Source organism: Squalius cephalus, assembly GCF_949319135.1.
Source record: "Squalius cephalus genome assembly, chromosome: 9".
NCBI classification, from domain to species: domain Eukaryota; kingdom Metazoa; phylum Chordata; class Actinopteri; order Cypriniformes; family Leuciscidae; genus Squalius; species Squalius cephalus.
This window is the reverse complement of record NC_137130.1, coordinates 7,578,442-7,603,517: the sequence shown is the minus strand read 5'-3', so window position 1 is coordinate 7,603,517 and position 25,076 is coordinate 7,578,442. Positions and strand designations below refer to the sequence as shown.

Sequence of the window (25,076 nt, the reverse complement as noted above, 5' to 3'; positions counted from 1 at the left end):
GTCATGGGGGTAGAGTTACTGGGACAGTAGCGGGGGAAGGAGAGAAGGTCTCTGTCCCACTGTGAGGCCACATTCTTGGCTCTGCATAGGTAAGAGGTGGATGCCATTAGCATTTCTGCTGATAGGAATATCTGCCAAGAACAGCCTCCTGCAGAAGCTCTGATGGTCTGAGAGACTTTAAGCCTCATTGTAGACTGATTAGTAGACCAGCGGGAAATCTGTACACTTTATTAGCATTTTCTGTGCTGATTTTGAATTCTGGAATGGATTTAAACGCGCTAAATTTTTGTAAATGAAACAGGCACAATAAGCACAATTAGGCAAACATATGTATTATAAAATGGTTATATATAGTTTTATATATTTCTATTTTGGAAAATCAACATGGCACTCATTTCCATGCTGTATTGTGAAAGTAGTCACAGCTAAAGGGACATAACATTCCCAGTATAGCACAGCCTTTCTTACCTTATACCACTTTTTTGGAAATCTGCAGATCTTTCTGTAAAGTTTTGCCATTGCAGTTTTCGTGTGGGCCTGCTTATTAGCAAAGCTGCTTTTCTATCGCAGCTCCAGAGACTTCACCAGGGTCATGACGTGTTTCACATAACAAGGACGTTTTGATGGTAAAGGCAATTCATCAAACATTACTTTCTGCTCCCAGAAGCCATAACAGCACAGAGCGAAGAGAGGAAAAATTACTTGTTTTTCTTCTTCAGGACTCTTATCAGGATTGTACAATGTAATCCTCATTTTATCTAAACAGATCCATTCTCCTTCCACTTTATTTGTAGGATCAGATAACATGTCCTCAATGTGTTTCAAACGGGAGCTTTCCAAAAGATAGAGGAATTTGGGTCACATTTTATAATAACTCCACTCATGTGCTATACTCTAATCTGCAGATTCAAAATAACCCCCTGATGCTGTAATAACCCTTTATCTAATTATGTATGGCTTTTATTCTTAATATATGTGGTAGTTTGAATAAGCACAACTGTAGAAACACATCTGGGCAGGGTTAGCAGGGACAGTTTCCCATTACTGGAAGGTCCGGGCAGTGGAGAGAATCAGAGTGACAGAAAAGCATTCAAATGTTTAAAACAACCTATGCATGAACTTCTTTGTTCATAATATGTATGTTGATAAATGTACCTTAAGTGCATCTCCTGCCCTTTTCAGTCACCTGGATTAACACATTTTGTTGATACTAGAATAACATTCCTGTCTGAAAACTTAGGCCTATCCCTACCCCTAAACATAACCTTACCCATAAGTTATCCCTAAAATCAGAGGGAAATGATTGGTGAATAAAACTGATGTAGACGCCCAAAGCCCTGGTTGTAAGCCTAAACTTGACATAAACTGTAAACTTGTCCCTCAATTCTGAATCCTATTGATCCCGTGTACTTGGTGAAATCACGTTCTCCGCCCTTTTACATGATTGTTTATTAAACATTAGGTCTCATTTGGTAAGATATGAGTGTAGTGCTCCCATTTAACACATTTTAACATACTTAAATGTGAAGTGAGTCATTTCTGGTCTATTAACGCCACATTTCCCTGCCATTAGTTGGACAAACAGATAATCATGCAATTATATGAGCCACTGGGCTGGTTGGGATGTGTTATTTTAATATTGTTTATGTACGATTATCATATTTAATATAATGTTTTGAATGAACTTTTTTCAATTACCAAAAATGATATTTAATAGTTTTAGTTAAAGTCCCCCTGTAGTCAATAATTGTATCCCTTAAAACTCATCTTTGATCACCAAAAAAAAAAAAATGTCTTCATGTCATTCAAATTGCTTGAATGTATACACCCTTGCCTCATTTAGGATACGTGGTTCTATGAATATGCAAACTAGCCCCGCCTCCAATCACTCACACCAGCTCAGAGATCCACCCGTTGACGATCACATTGACGTGATTGGTTACAAGGTAGTTTGTGATGTCAGAAACACCAGTGATTTCAATGTGTGTTTTTTTGTTTTTGTTTTTTCACAGCAGTTTTAAGGAGAAAATATCAGCAGTGGTTTTGACTTATGAATTTGCACATGGTTTGTCTTAAAGCATATTAAAAACACCACATAGACATATAAACAACATTAAAAACTTGATTTTCACCACAGGGGGACTTGAACAATAACAACACTGTCAGACAAACAGAGCAATGTTTTGATAGCACTACAGGGTCACTTTCATACATGAATAGCCTATACTTGTTTTGAATATTTTTAATGCAATGGAACAAATTCATATTAAAACAGATACACAAATTTTCAGCAGACTTTCCCCTAAAATCGCTGGAATGTAATGTCTGTTTTTTATGAACTGTGATATTGAGGGGAACTTCAAAAGTGAAGTTGTGAAGTGCATTTACAGTAGCTGAATGTGGGAACATATGTAGGCCTATATATACAGTGTATATATATACACTGCATGTGTGCATGTGTTTTCCATGCTTTGCACATGGCCTCTTGTGCAAACATCAGCAATATGCATAATACTGACCATGCAAAATAACCATGAAGAGTTAGTCATCCCTTCTTTGACCTTTGCTCTTTTTTTTCTTCTTCTCTTGCACATGTTAGGGAATTTAACAACTATTGCCCCTCTGAAATTTCAGTTCATTCTGTTTCTCTCCTTTTTCAGGACCTCCCAGAAGTTTCCACAAATCTGTCACCTTATGTCCCCCAATACTCTGTAAGAATTGTTTGTTTATCCAAAAACAGATTTCATAAATTCTTTTAGCAAGGGTGAAAATATCAGGGACACTCTCTCAGAACAGATTTTCTTAAGCATTTAGCTTAAGAAACATTTAGCTTAATTAGCTTAAGCATTTAGCTGAACAGCGTTTCCCGTACAGCGACGTAACTCGCTGCTTCACTACAGTAGGCTACGATATTGAAGAAATCAACAAGTCGCGACTGTTTCCCGAAACCATATTGTCGCAAATTAGTCGTTCAACCACGTTGGTTAATGATGTCACACAGGTGGTGGAATAATAACTTCTTTTAATGAATCTGTTTGAGATCGAATTAATGCTAGATGTTTTGCTATAAATTACAGAAATGTCATCTGAGGACTATCTCATATTTTTCTCAGTTATTTGCTTTATTTCCAGTTTCAATCATAGGCTCGTTCTTACATTTGCTTTGCTTTGCTTTGCTTACGGTGATTTAAATCTATTGACAAACTAAAAGGCGTAAAGGACATTTGTATGTCTTCTAAATAATAGATACTGATTGTACTGAAAGTCAACTTGCTTATTTGGCTCAAGATAAGGACTTACTAAAGGAGGTGTTCACTTTAAAATGAAAATTAGCCCATGATTTACTCACCCTCAAGCCATCTTAGGTGTATATGACTTTCTTCTTTCAGACGAATACAATCACAGTTATATTAAAAAATGTCCTGGCTCTTCCAAGTTTTATAATGGCAGTGGATTGCAACCAACAGATTAAAGCTCAAAAACGTGCATCCATCCATCTTGAACAAACCATTTTACACAAACTCATCGTTTTGCTTCAGAAGACCTTTATTAACCCACAGGAGCCATTTGGAGTTTGTTTAAGATGGATGGATGCACGTTTTTGAGCTTCAATCTGTTGGTTGCAATCCACTGCCATTATAAAACTTGGAAGAGCCAGGACATTTATTAATATAACTGTGATTGTATTCGTCTGAAGAAGAAAGTCATATACACCTAAGATGGCTTGAGGGTGAGTAAATCATGGGCTAATTTTCATTTTAAAGTGGACTAATTGTTTAAGTCCACATGTTATAAAAACAAGAAACTATGCTTATAACCACAGGTCGTCGATCTCACGGGAAAACGTACAAATTGTACGAGGTGGCTTATTCGTACGAATTCATACGACCTGACTCGTACGAATTAGTAAGATTTTTGCAAAATCGTACATATTTTACGAATTGGCCAATTCGTATGAATTCATACGAATGACCTACCCCTGACCCCGCCCCTAAACCTACCCATCACGTGGGTTTAGACAAATCGTACAAATTCGTACGAATGAGGTCGTACGAATTAGTACGAATTAGCCAACTTTTTATCATTCGTACGAATTTGTACGAATTGGTCGTGAGATAGCGTTGGGTCGTCACAGCTGTCGTTCCAACCACACAACTTTGCGATGCTGTTTGCGAATGTTCGTTGGAACTTTGGTTTCGGGAAACACTGACTCGTTGAGCTGTGCTGATAACGACGGAACTTGCGACCATTGCTAACGATGCTTTTGGGAAACACACTCCTGATTGGTCCAGTCCCATCTGGTAATTAATTTTAAAAGAAATTACTATTTTTGATTTATAAAGGAAGGATTGAATTGATAAAAAGTGACGATGTTAAAATGTTACAAAATATTTCTATTTCTATTCTATAAATGCTGTCCTTTTGAAAATGTTATTCATCGAAGAATCCTATAACGGTTTCCACAAACATTTTAAGCAGCAAAACTGTTTATACTTTGAGAATAAGAAAGATTTCTGTAACACTTTACTTAAAGCCTTTATGTAAAATGCATTTTAAAAGTATTTTAATGCATTAATTGTGCCTTTAATGCACATTACAATGCATTGTATGGTCTCGTAAATAATTGTAATCACATTTATAATACATTTTTTTATACACCTTTAGAAAGTATAATGCATTAAAACATGACAAACAACCAATTTCAGATTTAACAAGGAATCTGTGAATGTTATGATGTATTTTAACGTTGGTTACAATTATTTATGAAAAGGTATGCATTGATATGAATACCTTTATAATGCATTACCCATAAAGGGTTTAAGTAAAGTGTTACCAAGGTTTCTCCAGCACCAGATCAGAATGATTTCTGAAGGATCATGTGACACTGAAGACTGAAGTGCTGCTGTAACCTCGGCTTTGCATCACAGGAATAAATTATATTTGAAAAATATATTCAAATAGAAAACACTAATTTTAAGTTGTAACAAAATTTCACAATATTGAATACTGTTTTGACTATTTTGTGTCAATGAGCATAAGACACTTCTTTTAAATACATAAAAAAAAAATATCTTACAATCACCAAACTTTTGAATGCCAGTAGATGTCGTTACTACATCATTATGCAGGAAACATCACCTTTAAGATGTAAAATAGAAAATCCTGTATAACCAAGAGTGATGCAGCTGGCTGGTCATTCGTTGCCTTTCATTATCAAAAACAGAGTAAGGGAGAGAGACAAGTCTCTCTTTCACACTTATTAAAGGGTCTCTGTGGATTCTTCCCTATGGAGGAAGTAGAGAGTGGCTGTATCTATTGATAGGTATTGAAAGAAATGCACACCCAAACTGTGAGTCTCAGAGCAAAAAAAAAATAGTGACACACAAATATAGTTAAAGAAACTTGATGATGTCCCAGGCCTCACACTGTGCTCCTTATCCACAGCACATGTGCTCTTGCTATTATCACTCAGAGGGGAATTGTGTGTGAGGCATCCTGAGACTCACACATTTAATAAGGCCGTGTGTGTGTGTGTGTGTGTGTGTGTGTGTGTGTGTGTGTGTGTGTGTGTGTGTGTGTGTGTGTGTGTGTGTGTGTGTGTGTGTGTGTGTGTGTGTGTGTGTGTGCGTAATAATATGCTTTGTCATGGTCATAAGGCTCTCACAAAAGTGAAAAAAGATTTGTCAAGATAGGCTTGATAGATGGTCAGACAGACAGATAGACTTCACTCGCGCTATGTGAGCTTCCAAGAACAAGAGCTTTTAAGAACCACTACTTTATTTGTGTACTTTTTGTGCTGTAAGACATTACCAACTGTCCATAAACCCATTGCATTCCTCCATAATTGCTTCCATGACCTATAAATCTAAAGTTTATGTATGAACAAATGTAAGCACTTTGTGTGAAGTCAACCATAGAACTTGAAAAATCTTGTTGAAAAGTGATTTTTATTGCTACAGCCTTCAAGTGCTGTTTAAATTGACTTCCTCACTGTTTCAAAAAAAGAGTCTGTATGTGCCTAAATAAAAATGGTCAGTTCAATAGTATATTCACTCTTCAAATTCTTTTTGTTTGACCAAATAATATCCTAGGCAGATTTGATCTCCGTTTTACTACAAAAAAATCATGTCTTTTTCAAAAAGGTTATCAGTATTGTAACCTTTTTTTTCTCTTTAGGGTCAACACAATTAAGTTGTTAATGCTTAGTTAATATAGGCTATGTAATTTCAAATATAAAATATACGAATATTTAACTGCATTACATTGTTTTATTTGTTTGTTTATGAATTAGATTAATACAATAAATTATAGGCTACCCCCCCAAAAAAAATCTGCTCAAGTAACGTTCCTCAGTTATACTTGTTTGAGGTATTCAATGTGTTTTGGGGCGTCAAACAGAAAATATGACGGTTAATACATGTGTTGTTCATCATTTTCCATTGTCCAGAGTCTGGAGACGAGCTCGTCCAAGTATCCGCTGTCCGGCGCTCTCTGCGCGGTCACGCCCAGGCGGCTCGCCCGCGCTCACTTCAAAAGCTTCCTTTTACTCAGAGCGGCGTGACGTCGCATGATGCGCGAGGCGCTCTCGAGCATGAGATGAGGGAGCGCAACAGGCGAGCGCACATCGCGAGCACACAACTACAATGACAACTTCCTGATGTATTAACAAAAAGTTTATTTGAATTCTTTGCACTTTTGTTTTAAGTCAGCATTGGCTCTCTTCTGTATTCTGTGTGTGGTGCTATGACTGATGACGAGATGATTTCATCACAACTCACTAGATATTTTCTGAGGTGTAAATCTGTAGTTTGGACCCTGTGGAACCTGCTGATTCTGTGTGACTGCTACAATCTGGATGTGGAGCATCCTTTAGTTTTTAATGGACCCAATGGATCATTATTCGGATACTCTGTTCTGCTTCACCAGCATGCTGAGAACACACGGTAAGTGATTCAAACATGGATGAGAAGTTTTGATGTTTTCAGTAAAGGGTGACTGAGCCAGTTTGAGAAATAAACTAATAGCTAATTAGTTTAAACTAATTTTCAGCTTGTTTTTGTTTATTTCTCACTAGAAGGTTATGTTTTCTATTTAATGTCAAGTATTTAAGTTGAATCAAATAAATGATAGTGAATCATTTAAAATAATAGTGAATGATTATGGAATTCACATTTGCACTCAACATTAAACTTCGGCTAGCATATGTTTAATACATTTGTCCAGTCACTGTTACTCAGTAGCTGTCTAGTTTTTAAAGTCATATCCTGAAATGATGAACTAACCAAGATATGCCTATGGAATATTGTGAAAGGTATCACATGTTGCAGAAGAACTGTATATCTCACATGAGCATATCTGTGACAGTTTTTTGTTTTGTTTGTTTGTCCCGAGCCCTGGTTAATATGTGACGAATTCATATTTGTACAATGCTAATTATCTGTAATAATCTGCTTTTTTTGACCAATTAATAAATTCATGTCACACTGCAGGATTTTTTATAATGAATCATTCCTTATAAAATCTTGATGTTGGTTACAAATGGTCACAAAAGACACTTTATGCTTAAACTATCCAGCTACAAGTGGCAGACTGAATTCATTGTCATATTTATTGTTAAGGCTGATAGTTGGAGCGCCTGTGGCTGATTCCAGCTTTTATCCTCATACCAAAAATCCTGGAGCCATCTACAACTGCAGTGTGTTGACCTCCCAATGTGAGCAGCTCCATGTTGGTAGGTCTTCCCTCTCTTACCTTCAGAAGTTCAGCTTTTCCTGATTGTTGTCTTTTTGTGAATGGCAGAGGTTCTTTTTAAATAATGTTCTTGTTGAAGTTGATGTGGGGTCCAAAAGTTTACCAAAGCTTCACAATCCCATTTAAACCCAGAAAAACAAGTTTTAGGATTTATTTTCCAGATATTTTTGCTTCAATTGAAGCACAAGATTCCCTTTGAATTGTTCTCAAATCATGTTGGAGAACATGGTCATCTTGTTTTGTTCATGTCAGCTGATCTAAAGTAATTAAAGCAAAAGGTGGACGAACCAAATGCATTCTGAAATTTCCAATTGAACTTTTCACTGATTTTATTACTCTCATAATATAATGAAAACAGGCACAATATAAGCATTTCCACTTGTAGTCTCAGACAATAAATAAATCATTTAATGACATTTTATAATATTTGAATGTACTTGAACATTTTAACAATGCTCATGGGTTTTTTTCCTCTTCTTTGTCCTTCTGTTTGTTGTAAACTAACTCAGAACAATTGAGCATTTCCTTTTGACTATACGTTAAACTGTTTAGACTTCACACTTCTGAATTCGCTCTGACTGAACTCGTGTGCTTACTAGACCCCTGGCTGTGAAAACGTCCTGTGAATGAATTCCCCATGAGGGTTAACCAGACTTTGGAGAGTTTCCTCCTGTCAGGAAGAGGATGCTTATACTCCCTGCCCGAAACAAGGGATGGGGGGATAGTCATCTTTGTAGGTCAAGCTGCAAGATATATATAGCATGCAAATAAAATGCTGTTAAACAAATTATTTCTAAGCCATTTTTGGCTGGAGTACAACCAAGTTTCATAATTGCGTTCAGATGATGTGTCTGAAAAGGTTTCATTATTAATGGCATTTGCTAAGACGAGTATCATTATTTTTATTGCTCATACTTGAACAAATTTGAACAAACCTTAGCCATAAGTATCAAATTTAGCATGTAATCCACATTGCACTCTTTGTTCTTTAAACATGAATCGATTTATTGAGGAGTCCCCTGTTTCCCCTGGTGAACAATTAAAATGGCTTGCATTGAGAGCCATATTTAGGGACCAGATTTGGCTTTTTTTTTTTTTACTTTGGCCCAGTATGCAACCCCCTATCAACCACAGCCTAAAAACGCACAAAATACCTTAGCTACCACATGCACATGCCCTGGCAACCATCAACAAGACCACATTGTGAAGAAAACCACACACATTTTCCTCAAATGTCAACTACTCACATTTTCCTCCGAAAAGTCATTTGTCTTAAAGTCTTAAAGACCTGTCCACACTAAGAATGATTACTATAAATATAACTATTATGATAACTATATTAGTGTCCAACGCACTATATTAGTCGTCTGCCACTTTAAAGGTCCCGTATTATGCAAAATTCACTTTTGCATGCTGTTTGGACATAAATGTGTGTTGGCAGTGTGTGTACACAACCACCCAAGAGTGATAAAAATCCACTCACTCCTTTTTTATTAATCCCCATAAATCATCAGCAGTGTCTCCCAACGACCTGTTTTCAGAATGCTGTTTTAGTGACGTCACTAAGCACAGGCCCCGCCCACGAGTGCTGACAGACACTGCCGTTTCAACATAGACCCGCCCTGATCGAGTTCACAGCTGCTGCACTGAGGAGAATGTCTCCCAAGCGTTGTAGGTGTTGTGTGGCTGGATGTATTAATCCACATAGCTCTCTCTATTTACTCCCGAAATCTGAGGCAGCCAAGACGAGGTGGAATTATTTTGTTTTTAAAGAAAATGCTCCCTCAACTCTACCGAAATTCGTTTATGTACTTGCGCACTTCTTATAACTTACTGTTTACTCAGCACTCTGACTCTGTAGGCATTATTGTCCGACTCGAAATGAACACCGTTACTGAGAGTTTCTGATATTATCATCATTCCGTGAGATTAAATTGTCCTGAGACTGAGCACGAGCTCATGAAGCTCCGCCCCCTGTGCCGTGCAGCAGCAGCTCATTTGCATTTAAAGGGCACACACTAAAACGGCACGTTTTTCTCAGCACCAAAAAATGACAATTTAAACATGCTGTAAAAAATGATCTGTTGGGTATTTTGAGCTAAAACTTCACATACACACTCTGGGGACATCAGAGACTTATTTTACATCTTGTGAAAAGGGGCATAATACGGGACCTTTAAATGCTCGAGCTCTATAAAGTGGGATTGATTCTGATTGGCTCTGCTGTCAATGTTTTTATTGTTCATTAATTGGAAAGAAAATCATTCTGAAAGTGATTCCAATAATATTGTTTCTCTGTGCCGTCCTGTTATCGTTATAGTTGTGGTATGGACTCTGCTATTCTTTTATATATATAGAATGATTTTTAGAAATGTATCGTTATCTTTCGTTATCCTTTATCGTCCTTGGTGTAAATGGGCCTTGATGGTAGAATTAACAGTTTAATATGGTTTGTAATAACAAGAGTTCATAAGGGCAAAGTTGATGCTCAGAAACGCACAGTACTTTCTTTCACATCAATACTTTCAAAGCTATTTATTGCCTTGTGATGGTAAGTTTCACAACAAGCTTCTCATCCTGTGTTGTTTGGTGTGTGAACCAGAGGTGTGAATTTTCTTAAGGTAACAAACATTTGCACTGCATGTCTTAACATCTCTGCATCTCTAACATGTTGCACAATTTCCTCAAAGTAAACGGTTTGGATTGATTGTATATTAATTTGGGCACATTGCACTTAATGATTTCAGGAGATGTACAGATCTGTGGAAAAAGCTGTTTGGCAGAGAATGATAACCAGTGGCTGGGTGTAAGTCTGTCCCGGCAGCCCTCAAAAGGCCATGTTTTGGTATGTATTTAAGTCTAACTGTCAAAGCATACATTCTTAATTGTGCTACCTTGTGAGTGAATGCATAACTATGATTAATAATTTTAAATGGAAAATCTCCTGTTTACTTCTAAGGTTCATAGAGAAGGTGCAAAATGTTCATAAACTAAATTGTTTTGGAGCAAACAATACAATTATTGGTGGACCTTATTCTTATTCCTTAGTGTCTTAATGTATATTATAGTTTGCTTTGTCTGTTGTTGTTGTTATATTGATGTTGTAGGAAGATTTATAAGGCAAACTTGAGTGTCATGAAAGGCGCCAATAAATTAGAAATGAATGAACAAATGACCACATGTAATATGTATGATGAGTAAATGGGTGTTTACTCTATGTTTGTTTAAATTTAGGCATGTGGACATCGGTGGAAGAATATCTACTACTCTAGTAAAGACAATCAGAACAAGCTTCCGCATGGTATTTGCTTCAGATTGAGCCCAGACTTGAAACGCGTCACTCCTATTATCCCCTGCTATAAAGGTACACATTTCAATTACTGCTGTGTTGGTGGTATTGTTGTTCACAGGTTCAAACACAGCATAATTACTTTATAGCACCATTTGAAGCTCCTTAGTGTCAAGTGAGCACCAATTTTCTCAAGGTTTTTCCTCTCTCCCTTTAGACCATCAAAGGAAGTTTGGTGAAGGCTACGGATCATGCCAAGCAGGAATATCAAACTTATTCACGGAGGTATTCAGAGCTTCTATGGCATTTTGATTGAGCTGTGATTGAATTCAGTTGATTTGGTAATGATGTATTGTGTTTGTAGGACCTGATGATCATGGGAGCTCCTGGTACCGCATACTGGACAGGATCCGTTCTTGTCACCAACACCACAAGCAACATATCAGCTGCTTATGTAGATGATGACAGTGCAGTTCTCTATGGAAGTTATTTAGGTGAGTTCTCAAGCTGCTAATGTTATTTGCTTTGTTTCAAATCATAGTAGGCAACATTATGAGGCATCATAAATACAAAAGACTGTAGGCGACCTAATTGTCCTGCCTCATAAGATCCTTATGATACGACCTGGGTTGTCTCAAGGTTTTTTTCTCCATTCTGTCACCTGATGGAGTTTTGGTTCCTTGCACTGTTGCCTTGGCTTTTGGCTTGCTTAGTTGGGGACATTAAATATTCAACAATATTTAATATTCAACAATATACTTATGAATATAAGTCAGATATTCAGCAGCAGGAAAGGGGACCTGTTAGGGGGCATAACGTCTGTCTATATGAACAGGAAACAAGACACTGTTGCACAAACCAGGAGCATCAAATTGTTGCAAAATATAAAACAGTTACTAGGCAAACGTGTCACTTTGTTTTTCGTCTCTTGGCAACCGGCCCACAATTTGTAAACAAACTTACATTTCAGCAATGCCTCATTTTAGACATGTGATTTCTTTGGTTCATCTCCTAAAGTAAAGTAGTCAAAGTCAAGTCGTATTTATTTGTATAGTGCTTTTCTCAATACGCATGGTTTCAAGCTTTACAGAAAATCATGATGTTAATGATGTTATTATAAATAATATATTGTTTATAATGCCTTATAGTCACATTTAGTACAGGGTTCCTGGTGTCATGGAAAACTAACACAGTCTCACCCCAAAACGTCACATACTGACGCGTCTTGACCATACGGCAACATACGACGAAAAGGGTACCCCTAAAACGTCCATATGTGACGTTTTGGGTTATGGGTAGGTTTAGGTATGCGTTAGGGTACCGCTAAGAGGCGCTGCTGGTGCGCTTATGTCTTCGTCTCATATGGACGTTTTAGGGGTACCCTTTTCGTCGTATGTTGCCGTATGGTCAAGAGACGCGTCAGTATGTGACGTTTTGGGGTGAGACCGGGCTGGGAAAACATGGAAAATCAATTAACAAGCCTGAAAAGAAAAGACTATAGCGAATATAAATTAGTTTTTTATCTGCTAGAAATAGTTTTTTGTGAATACAATATGATGTTTTAAAATCAGTATCCAGTTATCACAAGCATTGTAATATCTAAATTAAGTGTTTTTTTTTCAAACCACAAAAAAATATTTAAAACCACATGCTTCAAAAGTAACTTAGGGTTAGTTTAGGAAGATATAGCTTCTTTAAAAAAAAAATGTTTTAATTGTTTTTACAGTGTTTGTGCAGACTCTGAATGGCCTGTTTGAATGTTTCACCTTTTCTTCCCATCAGGTTATGCTGTTGGTGCCGGACACTTTCTAGATCCTCAAAGTACTGAGATAGTGGGTGGTGCTCCCCAGCATGAACAGACTGGTAAAGTAAGGGTTAACATCACCACCACCACCACCATCATCATCTTCACCTATCTGATTATTAGCACAGACCCAAGTTTTTGGAGTAGTTTAGTTTTAAAGTTCTCTAGTTTGGTTAGACATGCAGGCTTTTGTACACTTTTGAATACCCCATACTGAATATCAGAGATTCCAGGTGGCTGTGTATAAAATGGTTTTAGATATGAAACCCTCTTGACATCTGCTCTGTGAGGCAGTTGTGAACGGTAAATCGGTTAAACTCTTCTTCCATCTGTGCGGAAGAGGAAGTATGTTTTTTTTAAAGATGTGCTGAGTTTGCAGTGTTTATGAGTTTTGTCTGGTATCTAATGATTTTACCAAAGAAACTGAGACTGGAAAAGGAGTTATCAGGGACCTACCATGTATATTTGTGATAAAACTATACGGAAATGTAACATTCGCCAGCATATAAAATCCATTGTTATGCTGCTGTTGTTATAGTTCCCATTTCCCATACTCCTGTGTTTTCTTTTACTCCAGGCCTACATATTCAGGATTGAGGGCAACACTTTGAAAATTGTTAATGTAACCAAGGGCAAGAAGGTAAGAAATTGCAAGAATTTTAAGTGTTCCTAAGGGATGTTCTTGCTGAATGATCACAATGGGGATGTTTGTTCCTGTTTACAGCTCGGCTCTTATTATGGAGCTAGTGTATGTGCTGTCGACCTGAACGCAGACGGGCTGTCCGATCTGTTGGTGGGGGCTCCTATGTTCAGCTCAGTGAGGGAGGAGGGACGTGTGCATGTCTACATAAACCTGGGAGAGGTGAGGCAGCGATATGTAAATATATATAAATTAGCATAAATTAAGGGCAGTACAGCAAATACTACTACAAATTTCTTCCTTAGTATTTTCGTTTTATTTTTCAGTAGAAAAATATCTACGCATTCTTAAATCAAGATAAATTTACATTAGAAGCAAAATGACTTAACCTGTTAAGCTGCAACCCCACTTTTGAAAAATCCCCAGAAATGACATACCCAAACTGAAACAGATACAGTTCATGAACCCTTTGTACTAAAAGCACAAGTATGATCTCATTTGAAAGCTGACAGCTGGCAGTTTATTGTAAATGTAGAATTAATTATTGTCATAATGAAAAAAAATTATAAATAGCTTCAAAGTTTTGTAAATGTATTAGAAATTTATTTTTATGAAACATATTCATAAAAATAAAATTGAAGTTGGCACTGTAGCAATCTAGAAATGCACTGCAGCTAAAGCCACATGTCTGACCATGATATATTTAAAATCTTAAGATGATAAGTCTAAAACTCTGTATTTAGTTAAATGTTTTTCAAGATCATGTCATGTGACTTTATTTTGATTAGACACTAAAATAAAACTGATTTTTAGTCATCTTCTAACTAAGCACCCAGCATTCAGTGTTTGCCTCTATTGTTTTGTGGTGCAAACGAGTCCCATTCAAGTCTCAGTCTCCCCCTGCACACATTCACACCTATCCAGCCTGGTTATGGCTCTAAATATGCATTTCTTTTGTCTGCATTATAGTTACTAACGACTGGCTATTCACAGGCTGTTCATAGGGTTTCAATCCCTAATTTATTTTATCAAAGTTCTCACTTAACATTTGAAACTGTATCAAATGTCCTTATGGAATAAAGAAACATGTCAGTAAGCATTCCTATTTAGAAAAAAATCATAAAGAATAACTGCTAGTGGCAGGTGCACCTAGAGCTAGCTAGCATGTTAGCTTAGCACACCATCAATACACGACAATATAGGAGATTAAAACCACGTTTGTGCTCCAAACTTACTTTGTAACGCAAGTCGAGTGTTTTAAATAATTTTCTGTGATCTAATTTGGCTTCAGATAAAAAAAATAGAAAAATATCTGCCAGTGGGGTAGGAAAAATAAACTTAACTTAATTTTTTTTGTAATTTATATAAGTTTATACTGGCAGATATTCTTTCTTATTTTAAGTGTAAATTCACTTAATTTTGATCAATAATTTTTAGAAAACAAGCTTATGTAATCTTATGTAATATCTTATGTACATTTGTTTCTCAAGTAGTTGTATCTTGATTTTAAGAATGTTTAGATATTTGTACTGGAATGAAAAAAAAAGACTCTGAGGAAGATGTTTTTTGTAGTACAGGTGCATACTTTTCAGTAATTTTGTAAAATATTTTTTTTGTTCCAGAATTTAATGAGGAAATGTGCCTTCGTGAAAATAATATTAATAGTCTTAAATATTGGCTTAATTTTCTTTTAAGCGTTACAATTTTTTTTTATTTCAAACATAACAGGAATGTGTTTTTTTTTTTTTTTTTTTAGGTTTTATGAGATTCACCCATATATTCTGTATATAACTATTGTTAATTTAAGGATGTCAGAAGTCTTTGAGCTCCATTGTAATGCATGTGAGAAAATGACACATCTACATATTTTGAGCTGTCTTATCTTATTGTGTTCGGTGTAAAGGATGTATTCTGGCTTTGATCGTGACCACCAAGTCCATGCCAAAAGAACAGGTTAAAAATAAAAAGGTCAAAAATTAACAACCTATACACCAAAAAGCACCATGCTTTTAAGACTTCAAATATGTCTGCTTGACTGTCACCATTTGCTGCATTGTTTTTCCTCAATACTTAAGACCTCAAACAGTAGTTTGCAAGTACAAAAATAATGTTTTGCACAAAAACAGTTTGGCCAACAGGTTTATTTAATGAACAGCAGGTCTCAGTCTGTAGGAAAAGTGTAAAACTAGTGCATTCATTAAATTTACATAGTGTAACAAAGTTGAGACAATATATTTATGATGAATTACAATCTAAACAATGATATACTAATAAATTACAGAAAGATGTCAGATTTTTGCACTGATAACTGTGCATTTACTTCTAACAATTAATATCATACTTCTCATAGGCGGAGGGTGAACCAACTCCAGGGAAAGGCTAAGGAGATGCGCTTCTCCTTTAAAAACACATTTAAATTTCCTTGAAATACTTTTAAAGTGTCACTGCACAACCTACACATTCCAGCATAAACACTCCCAATAAATATTTGTTATTAAAATGTCTACATTTACAAGCCACTATTAGTTTTAACTCAAAAGCAAATATACTGTATGCGTGCAGTGTGCATAACTTTTTGTGTAGTGCAAACTTAAATACCTCTGATTGGCCATTGCTTCAAGAAATCAACAGATGTGTTTGTGATTGGCTACATTGCTCAATGCTTCAAAAACACATTGTAAATAGAAACCTTTGCTGTTCTCCAGAGCGCAAACACAGATACACACTGGATCGTTTGCCAAATCTGTTTCGCCAATATAATGTTATTATCCTAGACCAGCAGTTATGGGCAACTTTTCCCTCTAAAAGCAGCTTGTCTCAAGTCCGTGGCCAGGGGAAGTCTAAGCCTTGCCCAGCCTTACACACACTACGACTATGATGCTTCTCTTGAAAATATCCTTTGTGTCTTTGTGTCTCTTTCTCAGGCTAAATTGAGAGAGGCAGACTTTGAGTTAGTCGGCAGCGACTCTTATGCTGCACGATTTGGAGAAACCATCATAAACCTTGGTGATATTGACGATGATGGATATCCAGGTATGGTATGTCTAATACGTCAATGTTTGAGTATGGAACCTTTATAAACCTTCACAGTTTGTATGTTTCTTAAGCTGAGTTGCTTTATTTGACTAGCCAAGTGTCCTAAAAATAGAATATATTATGCTTTGCTGTATTTTAAAATAGCACCTATGGGTGTTTGTTTGTTCCTCAAGTAAGGTTTGATGGTAAACCAATTTTTTTTACTTCCTCATTTTGTGTAATCTTTACATTGAAAAGCCTGTCAGCCATTAATGAAATCCCATCTTCTTGAGTCATTTCATTCTCAGATATCAGTTAATCTCTGACTCAAATTTGAAGATGAGATGAGTGGTTGGTGTGGTTTAAGAAACGTAACTTGGTTAGTCATAGTCATGCAACCACAGAAAAACCACTCTTGAAAGAGGTGAAACATGCTCACTCACACTGACAAATAGTTTGCCAGTGCATCAGCATAAATGATTCATTTTCACAACAAAATTATTTATATAAATAATGTTTTCATGGTTAGAAACTCTTAATGGCATATTTAAATTTGCTCTGCTTTGAAACTTACATTGGCAGCTGATATTCTGTGATATTCTATTAAACCTAAAAATATACAGTACACAAAATATTGGGTATATTTAATGAATTAAATGACACTACTTTTACACATATTTGTAATGATTACTCTCACATTGTGAATGAATGTTTTACTGAGCCTGCATTGCTTTATGGGAATACCTTTTCTTTGAAGTATAATGCAATGCTACATTAGAATTTGACCAAAAGTTGGCTCAAAACCTTATTACAAAAACATTAAAAACATTTTTTTTTAAATAAAAAAAATCTTACCCCAAACTTTCAATCTTATAAGTTGCATATCTATGCTGCATAGCTTTTGGAACAGTCTTTGTTTCGATAGTGCCTATATGATGTCTTAAAATGTGTGTCTTGTTAGACTGCTCACTATGTTTTGGAACAAAGCTAATGCAATAATACCTGTGTTTCAGATGTGGCCATTGGAGCCCCTCAGGAGGACGATCTGTGTGGTGCTATATATATCTACAATGGGAGGAGAAGTGGTATTGCACAAAGTTACTCTCAAGTACGTTCTCCATCTGCTGTTTATACTGATATTAAAGGCGGGAAAAGTTAGACCTGAGCAGTTGTCCCCATCCTGTGCGAACTTCCCTATTGTTTTGAGTCTTTCATGTTCTCTCTGTCCACACTGGAGTACTAAGAGGAAAGCGTCCAGTCTAATTGCTGTAATTTCCTGAAATCCCTCTCCCTCCACATATCATGATCAGGGCTTGACAAATCAAAATCATGAGAGTCCAGTTATAAACGAATGTTTAGGAAGAGCTTCATCTAATTATATTAACTTCAGGCTAAAATGATTATATGCAGGATGTTTTTTAGTGATTAGCTTATAACAATACTGTGGTTTTCCAGTTATTGTAGAGCATGGCACAAGCATGGGTTTGATTTCCATGTCACACAAACTGATCAAATAAATACCTTGTCAGTTTGTGTGTCTGAAAAGCGAAAAAGTAAGGCATAATGTGAAGTCATCCGGTTATTATTGCAAAATAAACTGACTGATCAATCAGAATCAATTATTCCAGAGAACTAAATGTAAATTAAAGGCATCTAAATGTGCCAACCACAATGCACGAATATATACATCGCTCATGATACCATTATTCCATCAAGCCCCACTTTAATTTACAGTACGTCTTCACTAGATTTGTGTAGCTGTCCATTATAAATCAAGTGGCCAAATCAGTTTTCCTTCATCCCATTTATGAAATGAATCGTCATAAATGTCATAAATCGTCATAAATGAGTCATAAATAGGATCATTTGCATGTCTCTTGGAGTACAGTACAACAATTCAGTACAAATCCTGAATCTAAATATCTTCTGAATGCTGTCTTTGTGCTTTCTTCATTGCAGAGAATAACAGGCTCTTTGTTGGGCAACAACCTCAGGATGTTTGGCCAATCAGTGTCTGGAGGAGTTGATATTGATAGCAACAATTACCCAGGTAACACTTTTAGCACAACAACATGAATAGGATATGATTCCTCTGTGAATAAGATGAATGGATGGCAACAGTTCAACCCTACACTATGCTCAAAAGTCAGTACGATTTTTGTTAAAGAAATTTTGTTCAGCAAGGATGTATTAAATTGTTCAAAAGTGACAGTGAAGACATTTATAAAGTTACAAAAGTTCATCAAAGAATCTTGATTTTTTTTATCACAGTTTCTACAATAATATTAAGCAGCACAGCTGTTTTCAAAATTGATAAAAAATAATAATAAATGTTTCTTGAGCAACAAATCAGCATATTAGAATGATTTCTGAAGAATCATGTGACACTGAAGACTGGAGTAATGATGCCGAAAATTCAGCTTTGCAATCACAGGAATAAATGACCATTTAAACAGTTATTTTAAACTGTAATAATGTTTCATATTATTACTGTTTTACTGTCTATAAATGCAGTTTACATTAAAAAAAATCTTTAAAAAATCCAAAAAATCTAAAAATCTAAAAAAAAATATATATTTTTTAACAAGTCATTAGTGAGTAAAAGAGAATGATGTCACACCCTTGCATTGCCTAGCTGTTCAGTTTTGTTCTCACACTTTAATGTACAGTATATGCGGTCGTCACTCCCTGCATTTTTGGGAATGAATTCAGCTGTCAAACGCAGTTGTCACCTCCGTAAAAAAACAAAATGCATGCACAAATGAAGAGCTGCAAGCATATGTAGCTGCTGTATGTACGTACATGGCCAAAATATAACACCTCATGTTTGCAGAGCAGCTTTTTTTATCTAATATGTTGTGGGTGTTAACTGTGAAATGCTTCTTGAAAATCAAGAAGTAGAAAAAAAGACGCAATTGTATGATTCGTTGATGTTGTTTTTGTTTTGTTTTAAAGTTCATGAGCAAGTCAGATGTGACCGAACTTCCTGTTCTCAGACTTTTATTTCCTGTCTTGAAATAAATAACTTTTTGAAGCCAGAAAAATATGCAAAGTACTTGAATGGACAGTACTACATACTGTTTTGATTGAAAGTATTATGTATACTGTGAACAGTATGCACATTTTTGGTAGCACTTTATTTTGCAGTTCTGTTCCACATGTACATAATATGTACTTTTTATAGTGATTACAATAACTGTAATAACTAGGTACTAAGCTGAACCTACCCTTAAACCTAACCTTAACCCATGGAGTTTACTTATATTACCCAGTACTTTCTAAGGAAAGAACGCCGTAACTACATGTAAGTGCACGAACCGTAAAATAAAGTGCAATCAAATTTTCTGTATGAGCAAAATACCATAATTACCTTCTACATTTTCGAACGTGTGCAGTAGGCAACCAGAGCACAGTGTGTGGACTACTATATCCCACATTACAGTGGTCGACGTGGCAAAAGTTAAGACATTTTGTAACAGAAAATTGGATTAAAAATGCAAAATAACCAAATTTATTTATAACTGAACAGCACTACCTGTGTAAAGCAGTGTTGCAATTGTGGCCTTGTAGAAATGTTAAATTTTTTAAATAATATCAGAGCACAAGTGAGTAATGAATGTGTTAAAGAATAACCAAGACGTGTGGTTTATGGGAATTTTTATGTTCTCATCCAGATGTTGCAGTGGGAGCTTTCCTGTCAGACTCAGCTGTGGTGTTCAGGTAAAAACAGCAGAATTTTCACTCACACTTGCTTTGGTAACTTTAAGCTTTAAGATGTGGTATTTGCTATGGGAATTTGTTTCGATTTGTTTAAGCTAAATTTATTATATTTTCAGTTGCCAATAAGACTATAGAACTCCATTTAGCACAATTAAATTAAATCTTCCAAAATCAGCACAGTAAATGAAAAGAAGTCAGCATATTCCTATTCCAGGCCTAGCTGGAGTGAAGACTAGGCATAGTATTTACTCCAATGAAGCTGTTTGGTTAAAGTCTGTAAAGGCATTATTTTATAATTATTTTATAGAGAAAAAAAACATTGAATTTCTAACAATTTCACTGTTATTGGCCATGAAAAAAAAGCATGCTTCAGCTGGCACGGGATGTTATTCTATTTATCTATCGAAGCACTCGTCCCCTGTATGGAGATCTCACGGCCGGTAGGAAAGTGGCACAGGACAGTGTATTGCTCTTTTTCCTGATCTTTCCCACTGCAAGGCCCCAATCTCTAGGCTTATCCTTTAGAGGGCTCACTCCCCTCGCCAGCCAGGGATTTCAGGGCAAAAATAAGACATCTGTTCTTGAGGATTAGCAAATATTCTGTGCACCCCAGAAAGCCCGTTTGGGTATTGTGGGCTCAGCGAGTGGAACAGTCTATGGGTTACTTAAGTGCAGTTTGATGGCTGTGTTATGCACATTGACTCTCTTTTCCTCTATTTGTCTTTTTCAAAGGGCTTGGCCAAGTCAACACACTGTTATTGAAAAAAAAAAAAAAAATGTTTTATCCCTAACCCGAAAATTTCTCCAATGTAACTTCTCTTAGATCTTTCAGATCCCATTCTGCCTCGGGTTACCATAACTTTTCTAATCAGACTAACATTTTTTCCTTATCTGTGGATCTCAAAATTTCCACAAACAATTTCATACTGTAACCGCTCATTCTATCTATCTATCTATCTATCTATCTATCTATCTATCTATCTATCTATCTATCTATCTATCTATCTATCTATCTATCTATCTATCTATCTATCTATCTATCTATCTATCTATCTATCTATCTATCTACATATGACAAATTCCCATGTGACAACTAGCCCTGGCCATCCCTATATACTGTATATGCAAACTGTGTGTTCATTTGTTGATCTGATGATAAATCCAGTAACTCTGGTTGTTTCAGGACGCGTCCAGTGGTGAAAGTGGATGCCGTCATGTTGTTGCCTGACAGCTTGAACCGCTCCATAGCCCAGTGTACTGACAACGGTCTGCCTGCCGTGTGCATCAATGTTAAGGTGTGCTTTCGAGTCAGAGGGAAACAAATCCCAGGAATCATAGGTAAGACAGTAATATTCCATGAGATATACTCTTATGTTAATGACTTAAAATTCCCTCCAAATCCACATGCAGTGAGATTTGTGCAACAGACTGATGCAAGATCCTTTGAAACTTCCTGCAGTGCTATCTGACTTTTTTAGATGCGAAAATGTCCTCTGATATTTTGAGCTCCCCACACGTGTTCCTCTTAGAACTGAGTACACAGCGTTCAAGGATGAACGTTTTGGACTCGAGCTCTTTGTTTACGAGAGGCTGTGTGTCGGCTCGTCTTATCAGCACGTGGCAGTTCTGTGTTGCAGACCTCTTTCCCAGCTCTTTATCTCTGCCCCACAATCCCCTCTTTTGTTGTGGCGGTTAGAGGACTCAGGGTGTGTGTCAAGGCCTGGCTTCACTGATAGAGCCACACTCACTGAACACATAGTAAACAACAGAGCCATGCTTGATGACAAATATTAATGATCTTGAAACTGATATGAAGTAGTGACGGTAGAAATCTGCCACCCAGAGGTTTTGCAATACCGTTATACCGCTGCAGATGGATAGAGGACTGCTGTGCGTTATTAGCATGTGTGAGAATGAAGTATCCCAGACAAGTCAAGATTGGGAAGAGCTGTTGCCTTGTGGAGTATAGTTGTTTTCAATCACAGATTCAGAATTCTATCCATTTCATAATAGTAGTTGTTCTATTTTAACCTAATGCCACCTGATAATTAATTTGTAATTAACATTTTGATTTGTAATCATTAAAGAGACAATTATTAAATGAGATACCTTTCATTTGTAAATGATTTATTTAACTGGATTATCCAAAATAGGTGTTCACTTTTTTTTTTTTTTTGCAGCAGCAGCAAAAATAACTGTATTGTGACATGTACTACTGATCAAAAGTAAGATTTTTTTTTTATTGAAAGAAATTAGTACTCTGTCTTTTATTCAGTACTGTTGCATTAAATAGATTAAAACAGTAAAGACATTTCTAATGTTACAAAAGTCTGAACCTGAACAAAAACATGAAGCAGCACAACTGTTTTGTTTTACATTGATAATAATACATATTTCTTGAGCAGCAAATCAGCGTATTAGAATCATTTCTGAAGGAATTTTCAAATTCATTACAAAACCTTACCAACCCCAAACTTTTGAACGGTAATGTATACTCTTTAATTTAGTTTTTCAGAATCTTACAAACACCCTGCAGTCACATCATAAACCCCTAGGGGTTCGCTACAAGAGTGCAACAAGATTCTGAATTGTAATGTTAAATTGTTGTGATTTAGCATGTTGTCTAATTCTAACTTTGTCTCTGAACATCATTCTCTTTCCTGTGCAGAACTGAAGTACAACCTAACAGCTGACGTTCACCACAAAGAGGGCTTTCCATCTCGATTTTATTTCAGTGGAAACGGGACATCAAATGTGACAGTGGGCAGAGTGAAGGCCAAGCATGAGCAGCTCACCTGCACTGCCCACCAGGCCTTCATGAAGGTGCGAGACTCCATTTATGTTTATTACCTTTGATGGGGGATGCGACTTTTAACACAGATTAGAGTATTACATTATTGCTTTACTCCTAAAAAGAATGGCGGTGGTACTATATACTTAAAGGAGAACTCCAGTCAATTTTAACACTGAGCTCATTTTTTTGTAAATTTGGAGTGCTGTCAGTACAGAGAACAACGACACAAATCAGTGTTGCCTACACCATGTTATCCTCTTTTTAAAATTTGCACCCTGTTGACTTCAATGGGGCAAGTTTTAAACCTGCTTTTAGCCTCTTAACATCCTTGATGTGTCATTACAAGTGCACAGGTCATGTGAGTGATTCCTTCAGAGTGAACACGGGTGAATCTGACTGCAGTAGATGTGAAAGATATGAATAAAAATGAAGTTAATTCAGCCAGCGCTCATACCTGTATTTATTTCCTGTTTTCGGTCGAAGTCCACAGTAGTCGATTGTCGAGTTCACGCGCATAGGTTTAGTTACCTATGATCACGCGCGTGAACTCGACAATCGACTACTGTGGACTTCGACCGAAAACAGGAAATAAATACAGGTATGTGCGCTGGCTGAATTAACATCACTTTTATTAATTACATCTACTGCAGTCAGACTCACTCGTGTTCACTCAGAAGGAATCACTCACATTGGCTGGGCACTTGTAATGACACATCAAGTATGTTAAGAGGCTAAAAGCAGGTTTAAAACTTGCCCCATTGAAGTCAACAGGGTGCAAATTTTAAAAAGAGGATAACACGGTGTAGGCAACACCGATTTTTGTCGTTGTTCTCTGTACTGACAGCACTCCAAATGTACAAAAAAATGAGCTCAGTGTTAAAATTGACCGGAGTTCTCCTTTTTTTCATATTTAATTATTATCAACTGTTTTAGACACTACTGTTTTACAGTATTAATTAATATTTTTAATTAGCTTATATTTTTATATTTTCAGTTTTCATTTTATTTACAGTTACATTTTTAGAAATTTTGCTATGTGCTTTTGTCATTTTTATTATTATTTATTTATTATTATTTTTATTATTAGTTCTAATTTATTTGAATTTCAGTTATTATTGTATAATGTCACATTGAAATGTAGAGCTTTCAAAAATCTTAAATATTAGCTAAAAAATTATAACAATACTTGATTATGTGAGTGAACTTCACATAAACCTAGTGTAACGTCACATTTAGCTGCTCCTTTAATATATCAGGACTCGACGCTAAGGATTTCTTTGATTACCCCACATGTGCGTTATAGACTTGAACACTGGATATGAAAGTGCTGACTCAGACTCACAGCTGTGACTTGCCCACGTCACTCTGCTCTTCATGCTCGAGTTAATCACCCTCTCCAAAAGGCCCAGGTGGTGTGACTCTCTCTAGGTTTACAGCGTGACTCCACGCAGGAGGCCGGGATGATAAAGAGGCTCATATAGATAGTTTGTTGGAGTCGATAGCAGGTTGTCGCTGCTGGAGATCAAGAGGAAGAGCCAGGCAGGATGGCATGGGGGAGAACGGTACAGATAGAAAGAGACCTAGACAGTTGATGAAGTGCGGAGAGATGGCTCCGTGAGTATGAGTGAATGTTCCAGGTGTTTGGTGGGCCTCTCTGGACGCCTCTCCCTCGGTCTTTTCCTGTAATCAGGACCATCTGATCCAGCTCATGTTTTACACAGTAATTAATGGAGGCGCGTGATGACTGCGCTGTTATTAATGGCTGTTGATGGAGACGAAGGCCATAAACAAGTGTGATTATCTGTCAGAGGCAAACCCAAACAAGGAGGCTGCTACATTTGAGGCATTTTAGGGCTTAATTAATGGGCAATAAGAGTAACGAATGGAACACGTAGCAGATGTGGCGGACATCTTGTGCTGTGTTTTAGGAAGGTGACTGCTCGACCCCTGTTATCTTTTTTGAAGTCTGTGTTAGTGAGCTTATATATATCTGTTATCCCCTTGAAAGACTCGAAACAGGACTTTTTACGTAGTCTTTGTTTACATCAAAGCTAGTCAAAGG

The 25,076-nt window shown here is 36.5% G+C and overlaps 1 protein-coding gene across 1 annotated transcript in view; it reads left to right on the top strand.

Moving 5' to 3' along the window:
- Window positions 1-6,588: 6,588 nt before the first annotated feature.
- The window catches only part of itga4 (integrin alpha 4), a 31,683-nt gene continuing 13,195 nt past the window's right edge, over window positions 6,589-25,076 (top strand). Inside the window, exons 1-15 of the mRNA XM_079881997.1 lie at window positions 6,589-6,944; window positions 7,620-7,732; window positions 10,500-10,597; window positions 10,987-11,116; window positions 11,259-11,326; window positions 11,406-11,535; window positions 12,824-12,909; window positions 13,423-13,485; window positions 13,570-13,707; window positions 16,410-16,518; window positions 17,514-17,608; window positions 18,460-18,550; window positions 20,175-20,220; window positions 21,404-21,558; window positions 22,889-23,043. Of these exons, the coding sequence (XP_079738123.1) occupies window positions 6,745-6,944; window positions 7,620-7,732; window positions 10,500-10,597; window positions 10,987-11,116; window positions 11,259-11,326; window positions 11,406-11,535; window positions 12,824-12,909; window positions 13,423-13,485; window positions 13,570-13,707; window positions 16,410-16,518; window positions 17,514-17,608; window positions 18,460-18,550; window positions 20,175-20,220; window positions 21,404-21,558; window positions 22,889-23,043 (1,677 nt within the window). The 5' untranslated portion in view covers window positions 6,589-6,744. The remainder of the gene's footprint in view (window positions 6,945-7,619; window positions 7,733-10,499; window positions 10,598-10,986; window positions 11,117-11,258; window positions 11,327-11,405; window positions 11,536-12,823; window positions 12,910-13,422; window positions 13,486-13,569; window positions 13,708-16,409; window positions 16,519-17,513; window positions 17,609-18,459; window positions 18,551-20,174; window positions 20,221-21,403; window positions 21,559-22,888; window positions 23,044-25,076) is intronic.